Source organism: Nicotiana tabacum, chromosome 19 (assembly GCF_000715075.1).
Source record: "Nicotiana tabacum cultivar K326 chromosome 19, ASM71507v2, whole genome shotgun sequence".
Taxonomy (NCBI): domain Eukaryota; kingdom Viridiplantae; phylum Streptophyta; class Magnoliopsida; order Solanales; family Solanaceae; genus Nicotiana; species Nicotiana tabacum.
Window position 1 is genome coordinate 25,424,672 of NC_134098.1, and position 13,164 is coordinate 25,437,835.

General features: G+C 38.0%; 1 protein-coding gene across 3 annotated transcripts; it reads left to right on the forward strand.

Moving 5' to 3' along the window:
• The first annotated feature begins 4,178 nt into the window (after positions 1-4,178).
• On the forward strand, positions 4,179-12,007 carry LOC107830739 (sucrose-phosphatase 1-like). Of its 3 annotated transcripts, none has more exons than XR_012703225.1 (9): positions 4,179-4,488; positions 8,172-8,255; positions 8,321-8,620; positions 8,777-8,878; positions 9,038-9,232; positions 9,338-9,628; positions 10,078-11,225; positions 11,333-11,517; positions 11,592-12,007. XR_012703225.1 is itself a non-coding variant. In XM_016658368.2 (9 exons), exons 1-9 carry the CDS (start codon positions 4,390-4,392, stop codon positions 11,685-11,687), a joined length of 1,401 nt encoding a protein of 466 aa, XP_016513854.1. In that variant the 5' UTR covers positions 4,179-4,389; the 3' UTR covers positions 11,688-12,007. The 3 variants fall into 3 exon arrangements, 2 of the variants coding, with proteins under 2 accessions (XP_016513854.1, XP_016513855.1); XM_016658368.2 differs by having other exon boundaries at positions 10,078-10,264; positions 11,471-11,517; XM_016658369.2 differs by having other exon boundaries at positions 4,250-4,488; positions 8,777-8,803; positions 10,078-10,264; positions 11,471-11,517.
• The last annotated feature ends 1,157 nt before the right edge of the window (positions 12,008-13,164 follow it).

The following is a 13,164-nucleotide window of genomic DNA, read 5'->3' on the forward strand; positions in this document are numbered from 1 at the left end:
AGGACTGAGGGCCGCATTTTCAAACTCGTCTTCAACCTTGGGTCGATTTAGATTGAATCTTCGACCCCCAGCCCTTTCGACGATCTCATCAATAACTCGGAGAGCCGCTTCAGCTGCTACCCTTGCATCTAGTTCTCTTTGTTGTGCTGCTTCTCTTGCAGCTAAGTCCACCCCTCATCTTCATGGTGTACCATCTTATCTTGAGTCGAAGTCTGACCAAAAAAGGATTCACTTGATTCTTTCTCCTTTCTCAACTACCACAGGTGCTTGTCCAATTCTAGGTTATATGGCACCAATTCCTTTGAAGAGGATCGAGTCATACACCACCGAACTTAACATGTTGCCTGCACACAGATGAGAGAAATTGAAAAATAAAATAAAATTGGTTCCTGAATTAGCACCGAAAATAATTGTGAGCACTGTTAATCGCCAATCCCCAGCAGCAACGCCAATTTGATAAGCGTTGAACCGGTGAATAAAACTGATACTCGCTAGTCAAAGATAGTATAGTTATTAAATCGTCTTCACAGGGATTGGTTTAAATATTATTCGAATAATTTTTAGTTTAACATTATTCAGGAAAATAAACCTTTAATTTTGAATTACTAAAGAACTAAGAGTAACAACTAAGATTATCAATTACGAATGATTATGGGAAAATGAGGAATTAGGTAGCAACAATTGAATATCAGTGAGAGAACTAAGGGCATTGACAAGATATGTGCACAACTATTATTTGGGATATAACTCTGTTTCAAGTTCAATTCTGAAGTTCTGTTGACTCTTTTGATTTCAACAACTGATTAGATTATCTTTAGGATTCAAATTCTTCTTTCGAATGAATGAGAGTTCCATTGAATAACCTAATGACAAGTGCTATGAACTTCTGCAAGAATACGTTGAATGATTGGTCTTATGAAGAATGTCTCTCGACTATTCCTCTAGATTATGTTAATTGATAACTCTACAAGCTCTTTTGATTACCTATGAGAGCCGTGAAATTCATCTAGACAAGAAAACACAATTATATTTGCAGCAATACTTCTCTTCCGATTAAAGTGAAACCACAAATAACTTTGCAATTCAATTCGAAACTCTTACAATGAATTCAAGCACTACAGACGTCAAATCCTCGAATAACAATCAGGACACAATATCTGTCAACTATCCTAAGAATGATTACTCCATAATGTAGAAATTGTTTATCACGAGAGTATTAAGAGAATAAGAAAATATTACAACTCATAAATTCAAACAAACTTTCGTATTGAATGATTCAGATGAAGTATTCGAATTCTCTGTTGTTTCCTTAACGTTTTCTCTCCAAAATTTGCTCCAAAATCCAAGATCCTAGTTTGGAACGAGCTTAGGCTTCATATAAGTCAAGGAGAATGCCCAAAAAATTACAAAAATAGGCCTGACTTAAGTTTCCCATAAGCCGACGTGCGTTGCCGCGCACCTGAGATCTTGGGCGCGCATGTGGGCGCACATATCCTCCAGTCGCCTGCCTTCTGTGCGCGCTCATATGCGTGTTCTGGCCTTCAGCTGTGCGGCCGTGCAACTCCTTTTCCTCTTCTTCATCTCTTTTTTCCCCAACTTGTCCATTGTTTGTCCCATGACAATTTCATCTACACCTGTACCAAAATGTAACATATTAGACCACAATTTAAGCAAAGTCCCTATCAAATCAACCCGATTAGAGACAAAAAGAATCTGAAATATCAAGCAAAATTAAGCTCATCAAGAAGAATGAGACAGAATACTTGGATCAATGCTATGACATGGCAGAAAGGTGTGCCATTCAAGATGAGTTTCATTACTTGGAGAGAATTGAGAGACAAAATCCCTATTGATTCTAGACTTGCTAGAATGGGCATAACAGTACCATCTAGTGTATTTACTGTAGAGAACCAACTTTAGGAACCATAGATCACTTGTTCTGTGAAGGTACTTTTGCTCAAGAACTGTGGAGAAGACTGTGTGGGCCTCTAGGGATAGCCTACTCTGGTATTCAATACATATATTTGCTTATAAGCTGGTGGAGTTGTAAGGATAATAATCTTATCCATGCTTATATTACTAAGTGTCTTCCAATAATAGCTTCATGGGAAATTTGGAAGGCCAGGTGTAGTGCCAAATATGAAAATATCGCACCCAATGTGAATAGAACTTTATCTCTCATATAGTTAATACCCAGCTCCCAAAATTCAGTACCAAGCCTATTTGGAGCAGCATCAACCAACTATTCAACATTAATGTAGGATTCTAGAAGACCATCATTACCAGGTGGAACAAACCTCCTGCATTTTTTTGTAAACTTAAACTCAGATGGAAGTTGTAGAATGGTTTATGTGGAGGAGGAGGAGTTATAAGGGACAATTTGGAATGCTTGATTGCTGCGTTCACTATTAATTTAGGCCCTGGAACTAGCAACTGGGCAGAAGCACAGTCACTGTTGTTTGGCATCAAATGGTGTATTAACTAATAATTATCAGTGCACTGTGACAGAAAGTGACTCTAAGTTGTTGGTGGACTGTGTGAATGGTATTAACACCACCCCTTGGAGGATAGCTACAGAAGTTCAAGAGCTCAAAGAGAACATGAATCAACCCAACGTCAAGCTTAATCATTGTTATAGGGAAGGTAATCAGGTGAAAGATAGATCGGCCTCACTAAGCAATGCAACTCAATCCCTGATATATGACTCCTTTGCAGAGCCGCCTACTCAAGTTAGAGGTCTTTTGGATATGGATAGATGGAGATTGCATGTTTTTCTAAGATCTATTAAAAATAAACCAACATCACCTTCGAGCCACCTTGATACCAGGATGTTTTGTAAATTAGTAGGATTAGTCCTTTTGGAGGTTCTTTTGTATGGAATGGATACTCATGGTTGATGCCAATGTATCCTCTCTCCAATGCATTTACCTCATCTTCATTTGTATCAAAAATAGTTTATGCTATCTTTCAAAAGTTAGTAGGGAGGTAGTAGGCTTTTTTGATTACTATCTCAAACCCAATGTAATCTTTTGAAGATGAATAAAATGCAAAAAAATAAAAAAAAATAAAAGAATATCATAAGCATGGTTTAGGTCTTGCTACTTTTTAACAACTGTATTTTACTTTTACTATATTTTGGTCTACAATCATGTGTAACTGACAAAATTTTCAACATTTTCATCTAACATTAACTCCTGGAATTAGGGTTGCTTATCGGGCGGATCAGACGGATTGTTACGCTTAACGGTTCGACTTATCGGTTATCGGCTCGTAAATGTACTAATCCGCTAGCCAAACCGATAAGATATCAGACGGACTGGTATCGGTTTCGCGATTATCGGGCGGTTATCGGGCGATTTATCGGCTAAATTAAATAGTAATGAGTGCATATACCACTTGACATTAAATCACCAAATTTAAATCTTAAATTCAACCCGTTTATATAACACTGTCATCATGCCCGCATTTCTAGAAGTCACTAACTGGAAATTTATATTTTCTCCTTAGAAGATCTGGTCATAATGGATATAGTCATATACTAAATTAGTGTTGCATAGGGCTCTTTTCTTTATGCTATTGCATCAAGCCATATAGCCATATGCAAGTGCATTTTCACAACCGGCAGAAGTCACAAGAATTTGAAAGTGAATTTTCAATAGTCTAATACCACTAAGTTAATATCTGTCATAAAACAATAATAGTTAGTATCTTAGTGAACCTTCTGAACGTGAATAGTAACTGCTACTTTGTCAAATAGTTTGTCAAATATAACTGCTACTTTGTCAAATATAATTTTTTTTAACAGTTTAACGGTTTATCCGTTAAGAAAATTGAATAATCCGTCCCCAAACCGATAAGCCGTTAATTATAAAATTTCAATCCGTTCACTAATCATTAATCCGATAACCCGATACCAATAAGCTATTAAACCAAGTTTGCGGTTCAATTTTCGGTTACGGTTCGGTTTTGAACGGCCCTGCAATCGTGGTACTTAACTACTTTGTTAAGTTAGATAGATTACCTTAATCTCACATTAATTATACCAATACGAGTTTTATGGTCAAAATTATGTAATTTGATAATCCAATTACTTGGCACTATTCCATTTAACCATTATTAAACATTTTGATTGTAGAATACCTTTTTTTAAAAAAGGTAAAACATTATATGGCCCGACTATCAAAAGTCAAAGCAGCTTCAATGCTTAATAAACTTCTTAACAATTTGAGTTCTACTTTTTCCAATTAAAGTTAAATTAAAATAAATCAGAAGGATTTCACTCTGGTATCCCTTTTGGGAGGTTGCTTGCCTTTTACAAAAGAAGCGCCAAAGGAATTGGATCCACAGACAGAAGTGGAAAACGCAAATAACTGTCCTCTAGTTTAGTCTATGCCTTCACTTACGCTAAGATTTAGTTTTTCTGGTTTCCCACGTTCACGTTGCTGCTCCACTCCCACTCCCAAACTCTCTTCTTTCACCTCTTTTCAGGTAACCCGTCCTTCTCTCTCTGGAAGTGTGTGCGCGTATAATTGTTTTTATTTGTTTGTAAGTTTTTTTCTGGGGAAATTTTTTATGTATATTCGCCCATTCATCTGTATATCTGAAATTTTATTGGGTGTGCTGCGATTTTTGTAATGAATCAGTTCTGATATACATTAGCTTTTGTCTGTTGAAATTGGGGTGATCAAAATGAACTTGGGCTGATTTGGCATTTTTAGATCTTTCTACTTGTAGATTGTAAGGTTTTTCTTTTTCTCTGGTGCTTTTATTAGGCAAATTCAACTAATTTTCTTTAATTGCTGAAATCGCTGAAATTATAAGTGAATTCATTTATATTAAGTTCAGAATATTGTTAAAGAAAAATGTCTTAAAAATGTAGTGATAGTTCTAGAAATATTCCTAGCCCCTTTGCCAAATTCAAGTTTGTTCCAGCAGATTTCATCTTAAATTTGATTTGTATCTTGATTTTGTACAGAGCGGAAAGTATTTAACTTTTTTTTTATGCCTTGATACCTAAGCTTGCTATTGTGATTTGGGTTAGCTTAAAATTTGATCAGCTTTTGTTCAGTCCAGTCGATGAAGCTGACCTGCCATTCAGCTGTGTCAATAGAACTCCAAAACAGCCTGATATATTGGCTGAAACTCTTAACTGCAAGTGTCACAAACCCAAGTTATCCAAACTGCTCAACATATTTGTTCGGTCAAGCTTGACTGTAGAAGTTGTGTTTCTTAGTCATTCCTTTATCAAATTGAAAGCTAATCAGGTTTTGCATTTTCCAAATTAAAATGCTCTTGTCAAGCTTTATATGTTAAAGTGGATGATATGATACATAGACAACTTCCTTAAAAAAAAAAAAAAAAAAAAAGGACACATAGACATCTTCCGGCATTTTAAGCGGTCAAGATTGATATATGAATGAATATGATTTATCCATAAAACATTGGTCAAAATTGATATTTCAAAGTGTTTAACATTAGTGGAATGTTTATTCATGATTCGTTCTATTCTATGTCCAAAGATTTAGCTGCACTTTATATTTGTTCAAACTCAACTCTGGCAAGAGATCTTCTAGACGTTGCTTGGTTTGAGACCCTTCAAGTTGCTTTCTCTTAATTTCCCATTTCATTCATGCTTCTAGCTTAACAGACCATTATATGCAAGACAGATTAGAAAGAAAGGAAAATTGCATGTTTAGATGACCTTAGTAACTGATGGTTGAAAGCTGAGCCAATGTGCTCCATATGAATGCTTCGATACTTCTCTTTCTCCTATTCACTTGTTAATTGCCGTCTTTGCATGTGGAATGTAATTTGATGCAAAACATGCACAAATTTCGTTTACTAAGGGCAATTACTTGCTCCAGGCACCTTTAGTCTCTAGTGTTGTTTGGTTTTGAGATAAGTGATGTATTTAAGTGGGACTGGCCTAATTAGTCCAGCATGTGGTTTCATGGACTCATGGTAATTTTGTTTTCATATGGATAGCTAAAATCTCCTCATCACTGTCCCATCCTCGTCCTTTAAGTATAATCTGGCTGTGATTTGATCCTACCTACTCCTGTAGCTAACCAAAAGCTCCAATGGGTTTTTTTGAGATCATTAATTGATTATGACATGACGTGACGAGGAGACAGAGAATTGATTGTGCTACATTAAGAAAGAGTTAGCTGCTGTTTGCTTCTGACCTGCTATAGGCATATTTCTTGTTGACAAGAGCTTTCTCTTTTTTACTTTCAATGATAAGTTGAAAAATGATAGAAACTAGGCCTTCAAGGGAATCTGTGTCTTCTAGCTTAGAAAATAGAAGCTTACTAGCTTGTTTAACGCCATTTTCAAGACGAAGAAGATGCCCGAAGATTGGTGGGGGAGTTTGATGATTCCATTGTACAAAAACAAAGGTGATATCCAGAACTGCAACAACTCTAGGGGGTATCAAGCTGCTGAGTCACACTATGAAGGTTCGGGAGAGGGTGGTGGAGAAGAGAGTGAGGACATGTGTATCTATCACTGAGAACCAGTTCGGATTTATGCCAGGACGGTCAACTACAGAAGCCATTCACCTTGTGACGACGATTGGTGGAGCAGTATATGGAGAGGAAAAAGGACTTGCACATGGTGTTCATTGACCTTGAGAAGGCTTATGACAAAGTCCCGAGGGAGGTGCTATGGAGATGTTTGGAGGTTAGCGGAGTCCCGGTAGCGTACATTAGGGTGATTAAGGACATGTACGAAGGTGCTAAGACTCGAGTGAGGACTACGGGAGGAGACTCAGAACATTTCCCTGTGGAGATGGGGTTGCATCAGGGATCAGCCCTTAGCCTGTTTTTGTTTGCCATAGTGTTGGATGTGCTGACACGACACATACAAGGGAGGGTGCCATGGTGTATGTTATTTGCTGATGACATAGTACTGATTGACGAGACGCGAGGGGGTGTTAATGCTTTGTTGGAAGTTTGGAGACAGACGGTAGAGTCCAAAGGTTTCAAGTTGAGTAGGTCGAAAACTGAATATTTGGAGTGCAAGTTCAGTGATGAGAGGCAAGAAGAAGAAGTGGAAGTAAAGATTGATACTCAAGTCATTCCCAAAAGAGATAGTTTCAAGTATCTTGAGTCTATAATCCAAGGCAACGGGGAGATTGATGAGAATGTTACTCACCGCATTGGAGCGGGTTGGATGAGATGGAGGCTAGCTTCGGGGGTTTTATGCGATAAGAATGTGCCGCCTAGACTTAAGGGCAAATTCTACAGGGTGGTGGTTAGACTGGCTATGTTGTATGGAACTGAGTGTTGGCCCGTCAAGAAGTCCCATGTCCAGAAGATGAGCGTAGCTGAAATGAGGATGTTGAGATAGATGTGTGGACATACCAGGAAAGACAAGATTAGGAATGAAGTTATTAGGGACAAGGTGGGAGTGACATCCATGGAAGACAAGTTGCGGGAATCGAGGCTGCGATGGTTTGGACATATGAGGAGGAGAGACATAGATGTCCCGGTCAGGAGGTGTGAGAGGTTGACCATGGCGGGTTTGAGGAAGGGCAGGGGTAGGCCAAAGAAGTATTTGGGAGAGATGATTATGTAGGACATGTCGGTGCTTCACCTAACCGAGGACATGACTAGCGATAGGAAGGTGTGGAGGTCGAGGATTAAGGTGGTGGGTTGACAGGTAGTTGTGAGTTTCTCCTAGGTTTACTAGTAGTACTAGTAATATTCTTGTTACTGGTTGAAAGATACTTTCTTCTAGTTTGTTATTATATCTGGTACTTAGCAACCACGTCCATTGTTTTTGAAAATTGCTACTGGAAATTGTTGCTCCCTGATTATTACTATTTGATACTACTTTTTCTCCCCTTTTTCCTCGTCTTTTGTCTCCCTCTTCTTTCTTTCTTCCTCCTCTTTCTTCTTCTTCTTCCCTTTTCTTCCTTTCCACCTTTTCTTAAGCCGAAGGTCTATCGGAAATTGCCTATCTACCGCTCCAGGTAGAGGTAAGGTCTGCGTACACACTACCCTCCCCAGACCCCACCTGTGGGATTATACTGGGTATGTTGTTGTTGTAATGCTTCCTTTTTGTTTCTCTTAGTTGTGTATGGATGTGCATTCCAGAGGATAGGCAACTTCTGTAATACTTCTTAAGTTTACTCACTTTTCTTCTCCTGCTTCTTTCTCTTGTTTCAGACTGAAGTTAATTTTAGATCAATCATGGATCGGCTAACCAGTGCTGCACGTCTCATGATAGTCTCAGATCTTGACCATACCATGGTGGGTTGTTGTAGTTCGCCTTTCTTCCTTATGCTGCTATAACTTATGTGAGGCTTTCTTTACAGGTCGATCATCATGATCCTGAGAACCTTTCTCTGCTTAGGTTTAATGCTTTATGGGAGGCCAATTATCGTGAAAACTCCTTGTTAGTGTTCTCAACTGGGAGATCACCTACCCTTTACAAGGAGTTGAGAAAAGAGAAGCCCATGCTAACCCCAGATATTACCATTATGTCCGTGGGGACTGAAATAGCTTATGGTAACTCTATGGAGCCAGATGATGGTTGGGAAGCTTTTTTAAATAATAAGTGGGATCGGAAAATAGTGACAAAAGAGACGAGCAAATTTCCTGAACTCACCCTTCAGGTACAGCTTATGTTTGAGTCATTTTATATATTGCTTCACGAAGTTTAAATTTTGATACCAGAATTTGCAAACCACTTTCGATGTAAAACTAGTTTGTATGCTGGATATTGTTATTGTAATTGATGTCTCATATATCTACTTCTTTTCACCCTTCAGTCAGAAACAGAGCAGCGACCTCACAAGGTCAGTTTCTATGTTCAGAAAGACAAGGCTCAAGATTTAACAAGAACACTTTCCAAGCGCTTGGAAGAATGTGGGGTATCATGCCACTTTACACTTCTAGATTATGGCACAATATGATGTCCCTTAAAAGTAAAATCGGAGCATGTACCTGTTGTCGTGCTGCAGTGAGCAGAATTTTTTATAATGTTTCATATCTTTTTGTTCCGATTTTAATATTTCTTTATTTACCATTAGTTGGATATCAAAATAATTTATAGCGGAGGGATGGATTTGGACATTTTGCCACAAGGTGCTGGCAAAGGACAAGCACTTGCATATTTGCTTAAGAAATTAAAGGGCGAGGGCAAGTTGCCAAACAACACGCTTGCCTGTGGTGACTCTGGAAATGATGCTGAGCTTTTCAGTATCCCAGATGTTTATGGTGTGATGGTCAGTAGTTTAGCTACTTCTCCAATTTATTTTTTTATGATCTTATGATTTATTGCTTATATTTTGAGTTCAGAATTGCTCTAAAAATCTAGACTCACTTTGCAGGTAGCAAACGCACAGGAGGAGTTATTACAATGGCGTGCTGCAAATGCAAAAGATAATCCAAAAGTAATTCATGCAACAGAGAGATGTGCCGCGGGTATAATACAAGCAATTGGGCATTTCAACCTGGGACCAAATACCTCTCCTAGAGATGTTACAGATATGTCAGACTGCAAGATGGAGAATTTTGTTCCTGCTTATGAAGTCGTCAAATTTTACTTGTTTTTCGAGAAATGGAGGCGTGGAGAAATTGAGAATTCTGACCTTTCTTTGTCAAACCTGAAAGCAGTTTGTGTATGTTAAGTACCCTATACCTATTTTAGTGTTGTTGTCTTCTGTCGAATGATTGTGGTAATTCTCTCTTTGAGAATTATAGATGGATGCGAGCTTCTTTTCTTTTCATTTTTTTCTTTTTTCTTGTCTTTCTGGCTTGCTTTCCAAATATAGATTCTAACTAGATCTTAATTTCAACACTGCTAACAGCCTCTCCTGCTGCCATATAGAGAAAAAAATTGTTAATTTTCCTTTGCTTATATGACTATAAAGTGACCAAACTGATGAGTTTCCGGTATCCTATGCTCTTCATTTCCTTTCTCTCTCTCTTTCCTTCATTTTCTTCTTGTTATTCGATTGAGTCAGTTGAGAAGGGGTAGAGGCTGTGGGTGGGTTGCCTGAGTTTTTGTTATTCCCTAATGCCTTTCTTTTATGACAATCCGAATTTTCTAACTCTTTTGTTGCTGCAGAGACCATCTGGTACTTTTGTGCACCCATCTGGAGTTGAGAAATCTCTTGAGGACTGCATAAATACATTGAGAACGTGTCACGGTGACAAACAGGGTAAACAATTTCGTATTTGGGTTGATCAAGTCTTACCTACACAGGTTGGTTCAGACTCATGGTTAGTGAGTTTCAAGAAATGGGACCTTTCTGGTAAGTGTCTTTTGCCTCATTAGACGGTCTTTTATTTTTCTTTCTCCATTTCTCATGTCTCGTTTGACTTGATTTTATACAGTCCAGCTGAAGCTTTCCCCTACACGGCTTTGGCTGCAATTGTCTGTGACCGCATTCAGAAAATTCTTTTTACCCCTTCCTTTATGTGCTCATATCACGGGTGGCTCAAGCACTGTTTCATTAGACCTGCCTCTCTTTCTATGAGTGATGTTTGATTATTGTGATTCTGTAAAGGAGGTGTATTAATTAACTGCTGCTGAAGATGTGCTACAATTGGGGTTGTGCTTTCAGCACAGAGACCAGCCCTGTTTTGGAACTTTTTGATGCGTCAAGCTAATTATATCTAACCATTAAAAAAATGGCTCTTTCTACCAAACTCTTCCCTGGCTCCCGTATTCTCACACAAAAATCTGCACAGATAGATAGCCCTGCAACCACCACTATAGTCTACTATATCTACACTGATATTGTGCCTTGTCCAAAAAGACGTTTTGAGCACTTACCATAGTCTGTATCATGCACCTCTATAGCATCAGTGCCAAATAAGCCTCAGAATGAACATTTAAATTTGCAGCAAATAGAGGGGGAATAATATGATGATTGAGGTGTCTAACCTTTTCCATATTTGAGTTACTTTGTAGTGGAAGCGTTTTGATATTAGTATTTGAGCCTCCATTTTTCAGATTATGGTGCACACCATGTGAACTACTGCTCCTTAGCTTTTGACATTTGAAATTTTGTTAAGATGCTCCAGGAAGATTAGAAAAAAAGTTGAGTTATAAACCAAAGAGGCACCCTGTTATCCTATTTGATTCCACAGTAGGTTGAGTGCATGTAATGATGTTGGTTCAGAATTCATGTTATTAAGCAGGAGTACTTTGATCAAGTCTTTAATGGCTTATTTTTGATCGACCTAGTTGCCAAGCTTCTCTAGATGTTGGTACTTGCGCTCACCTACCACACTGTTTTAAGCATTCTCCTGGAGGAAAATTGCCTCTGTATTCATATATAATCAAGTGATTATAGAAATGAAATGTCTTAAAACAGTGTGGTAGGTGAGCTCAAGTGATTATGAAAATGACTTATTTTCTGCACGAATGTTAATACTTATGTGATCCACCTTTTCTTTCTGTTCGGCTCTTATTATTTCTAATATTGTTTTTTACAATATGCTGTTTCTTGCAGGCGAAGAGCGACAATGTTGCATAACTACTGTCTTGTTAAGTTCAAAGGTGATGTTTGTTAAAGGATCATTTCACTTATATCTTACAAGCCAAACCTGTTATAATTTGCTTTTTGCTTCCAGAATGTGACGGTCGCGGATGGGCTCACTTGGACACATGTGCATCAGACTTGGCTGCAAGGAGCAGCAGCAAGTGGCTCTGCGACCTGGTTGTTTTGAAATTGTCATCAGATGACCAGCCCGACTGAATAAGCACAAAATCATATTTTAGCTATAAGCATCGATAGGCCCCCTAAATACCTCTGTTTGCGGCCCTCTCTGTTTCTTACCCTGCTTGTTGTCATTCTTCCTTGATGATGAATGTATTACCATCTAAATCCATGAAGATGGTTAATCATTTAGGTAATAATTAGTGTTATCCTTTTTGACAATTGTAGCTGTCAAGTAACTAAGAGAGTCACAAATAATAAGCGCCTCTGTACATCGTGATATTTCAATTTGGATTGCAACATGAATATAAGTTCTTACTTGAAAAGAAAGTCTTTGTTTAAGCTTGCATTGTTGTATTTTGTTTTTCACATAGCTAACAGGGAGTAGGAAAGACCTAATAGGTTGTGTGAGCTGTCAGAATTTGAGTTCAAACAACTTGCATCAGTGCACTAACATCTGTTGAACATGCAGAGGTAAATTTAGGAGTTTCTACAGGGGTAGGACAACAATAGAATGCAAATTGTCGATGAAATTTAGTACCCCTCTGTTTTATTTTGTGTCTTAGTTTGACTAGGCACAAAGTTTAAGAGAGTAAGGAAGATTTTTGAATCTTGTGGTCTTAAATTAAAATGTGTATAACGTACCAACGATGCTCTTTGAATCTTGTGGTTAAACATGCCGTGTCATTCTTATAAGGAAGTGTGGTTAGGGATAAAATGAGTTTGTTGGAATTAAAGGGTTACCAAATATAGAAAATGACATACTTTTTGGAGCATACTGCAAAGGAAAGTAAGATATATAAATTGAAACAGAGGAAGTAATATACATTTAACCATATAAGTAAGATAACAACGTCAAATTAAAAGTTCATTTTTGTAATTATGCTCTTTGTTCAATGGTGTTAAACCAAATGGCAGCTCAAAATTAGCCGGTGCCAATTTCAGCTTAAATCTTGGGTTAAAATTAGCTCACAAGCGTTTCTTTGATTAATTGTTATGCATTTGAGAGCAGTTAAGTCAGTTAGTCACAGTTGATGGAGCACATGTTAATTGCATGAAGTGAAAAGAGTCCGATTTACACTCTCTCAGAGAGCAGCATAACTGAGACGAGTGAGTTACAATGGAGTATTTAGTCAACACCAGTTGTATTGCATGAGAATTGGGATATAAATATATGTTATAGTTCATTCCGAAAATTTCACAGAACCTCTCTACTTCCTACCAAGGCGCAAGAGGCTTCTCAAGCTTAAGTTGAATCTTTGAGGTCTTTCGAGATCTCTTAATTCAGTTGCTTCATATCGAACTCATCCGAGATTATGAATTATCTATCAGTTGGTAGCGAAGACGATTGCCTTCACAATATGACGGAAAATGCCTAAAGTGACTCGATGAGATGAGGAGCCTGCCTGCCAAGGATATACTAAAGCTCAAGGAGCTTGTGCAACAACTTTCAGAGTGGCGACTGAATTGAAGACTTCCAGCTAGGA

Bases quoted from the DNA above. Each gene is read 5' to 3' on its own strand.
- LOC107830739 (XM_016658368.2), top strand. From the start codon at position 4,390: ATGCCTTCACTTACGCTAAGATTTAGTTTTTCTGGTTTCCCACGTTCA. The intron at 4,489-8,171 runs GTAACCCGTCCT...CTCTTGTTTCAG, and splicing joins CTTCTTTCACCTCTTTTCAG to ACTGAAGTTAATTTTAGATC. The intron at 9,629-10,077 runs GTATGTTAAGTA...TTGTTGCTGCAG, and splicing joins CAAACCTGAAAGCAGTTTGT to AGACCATCTGGTACTTTTGT.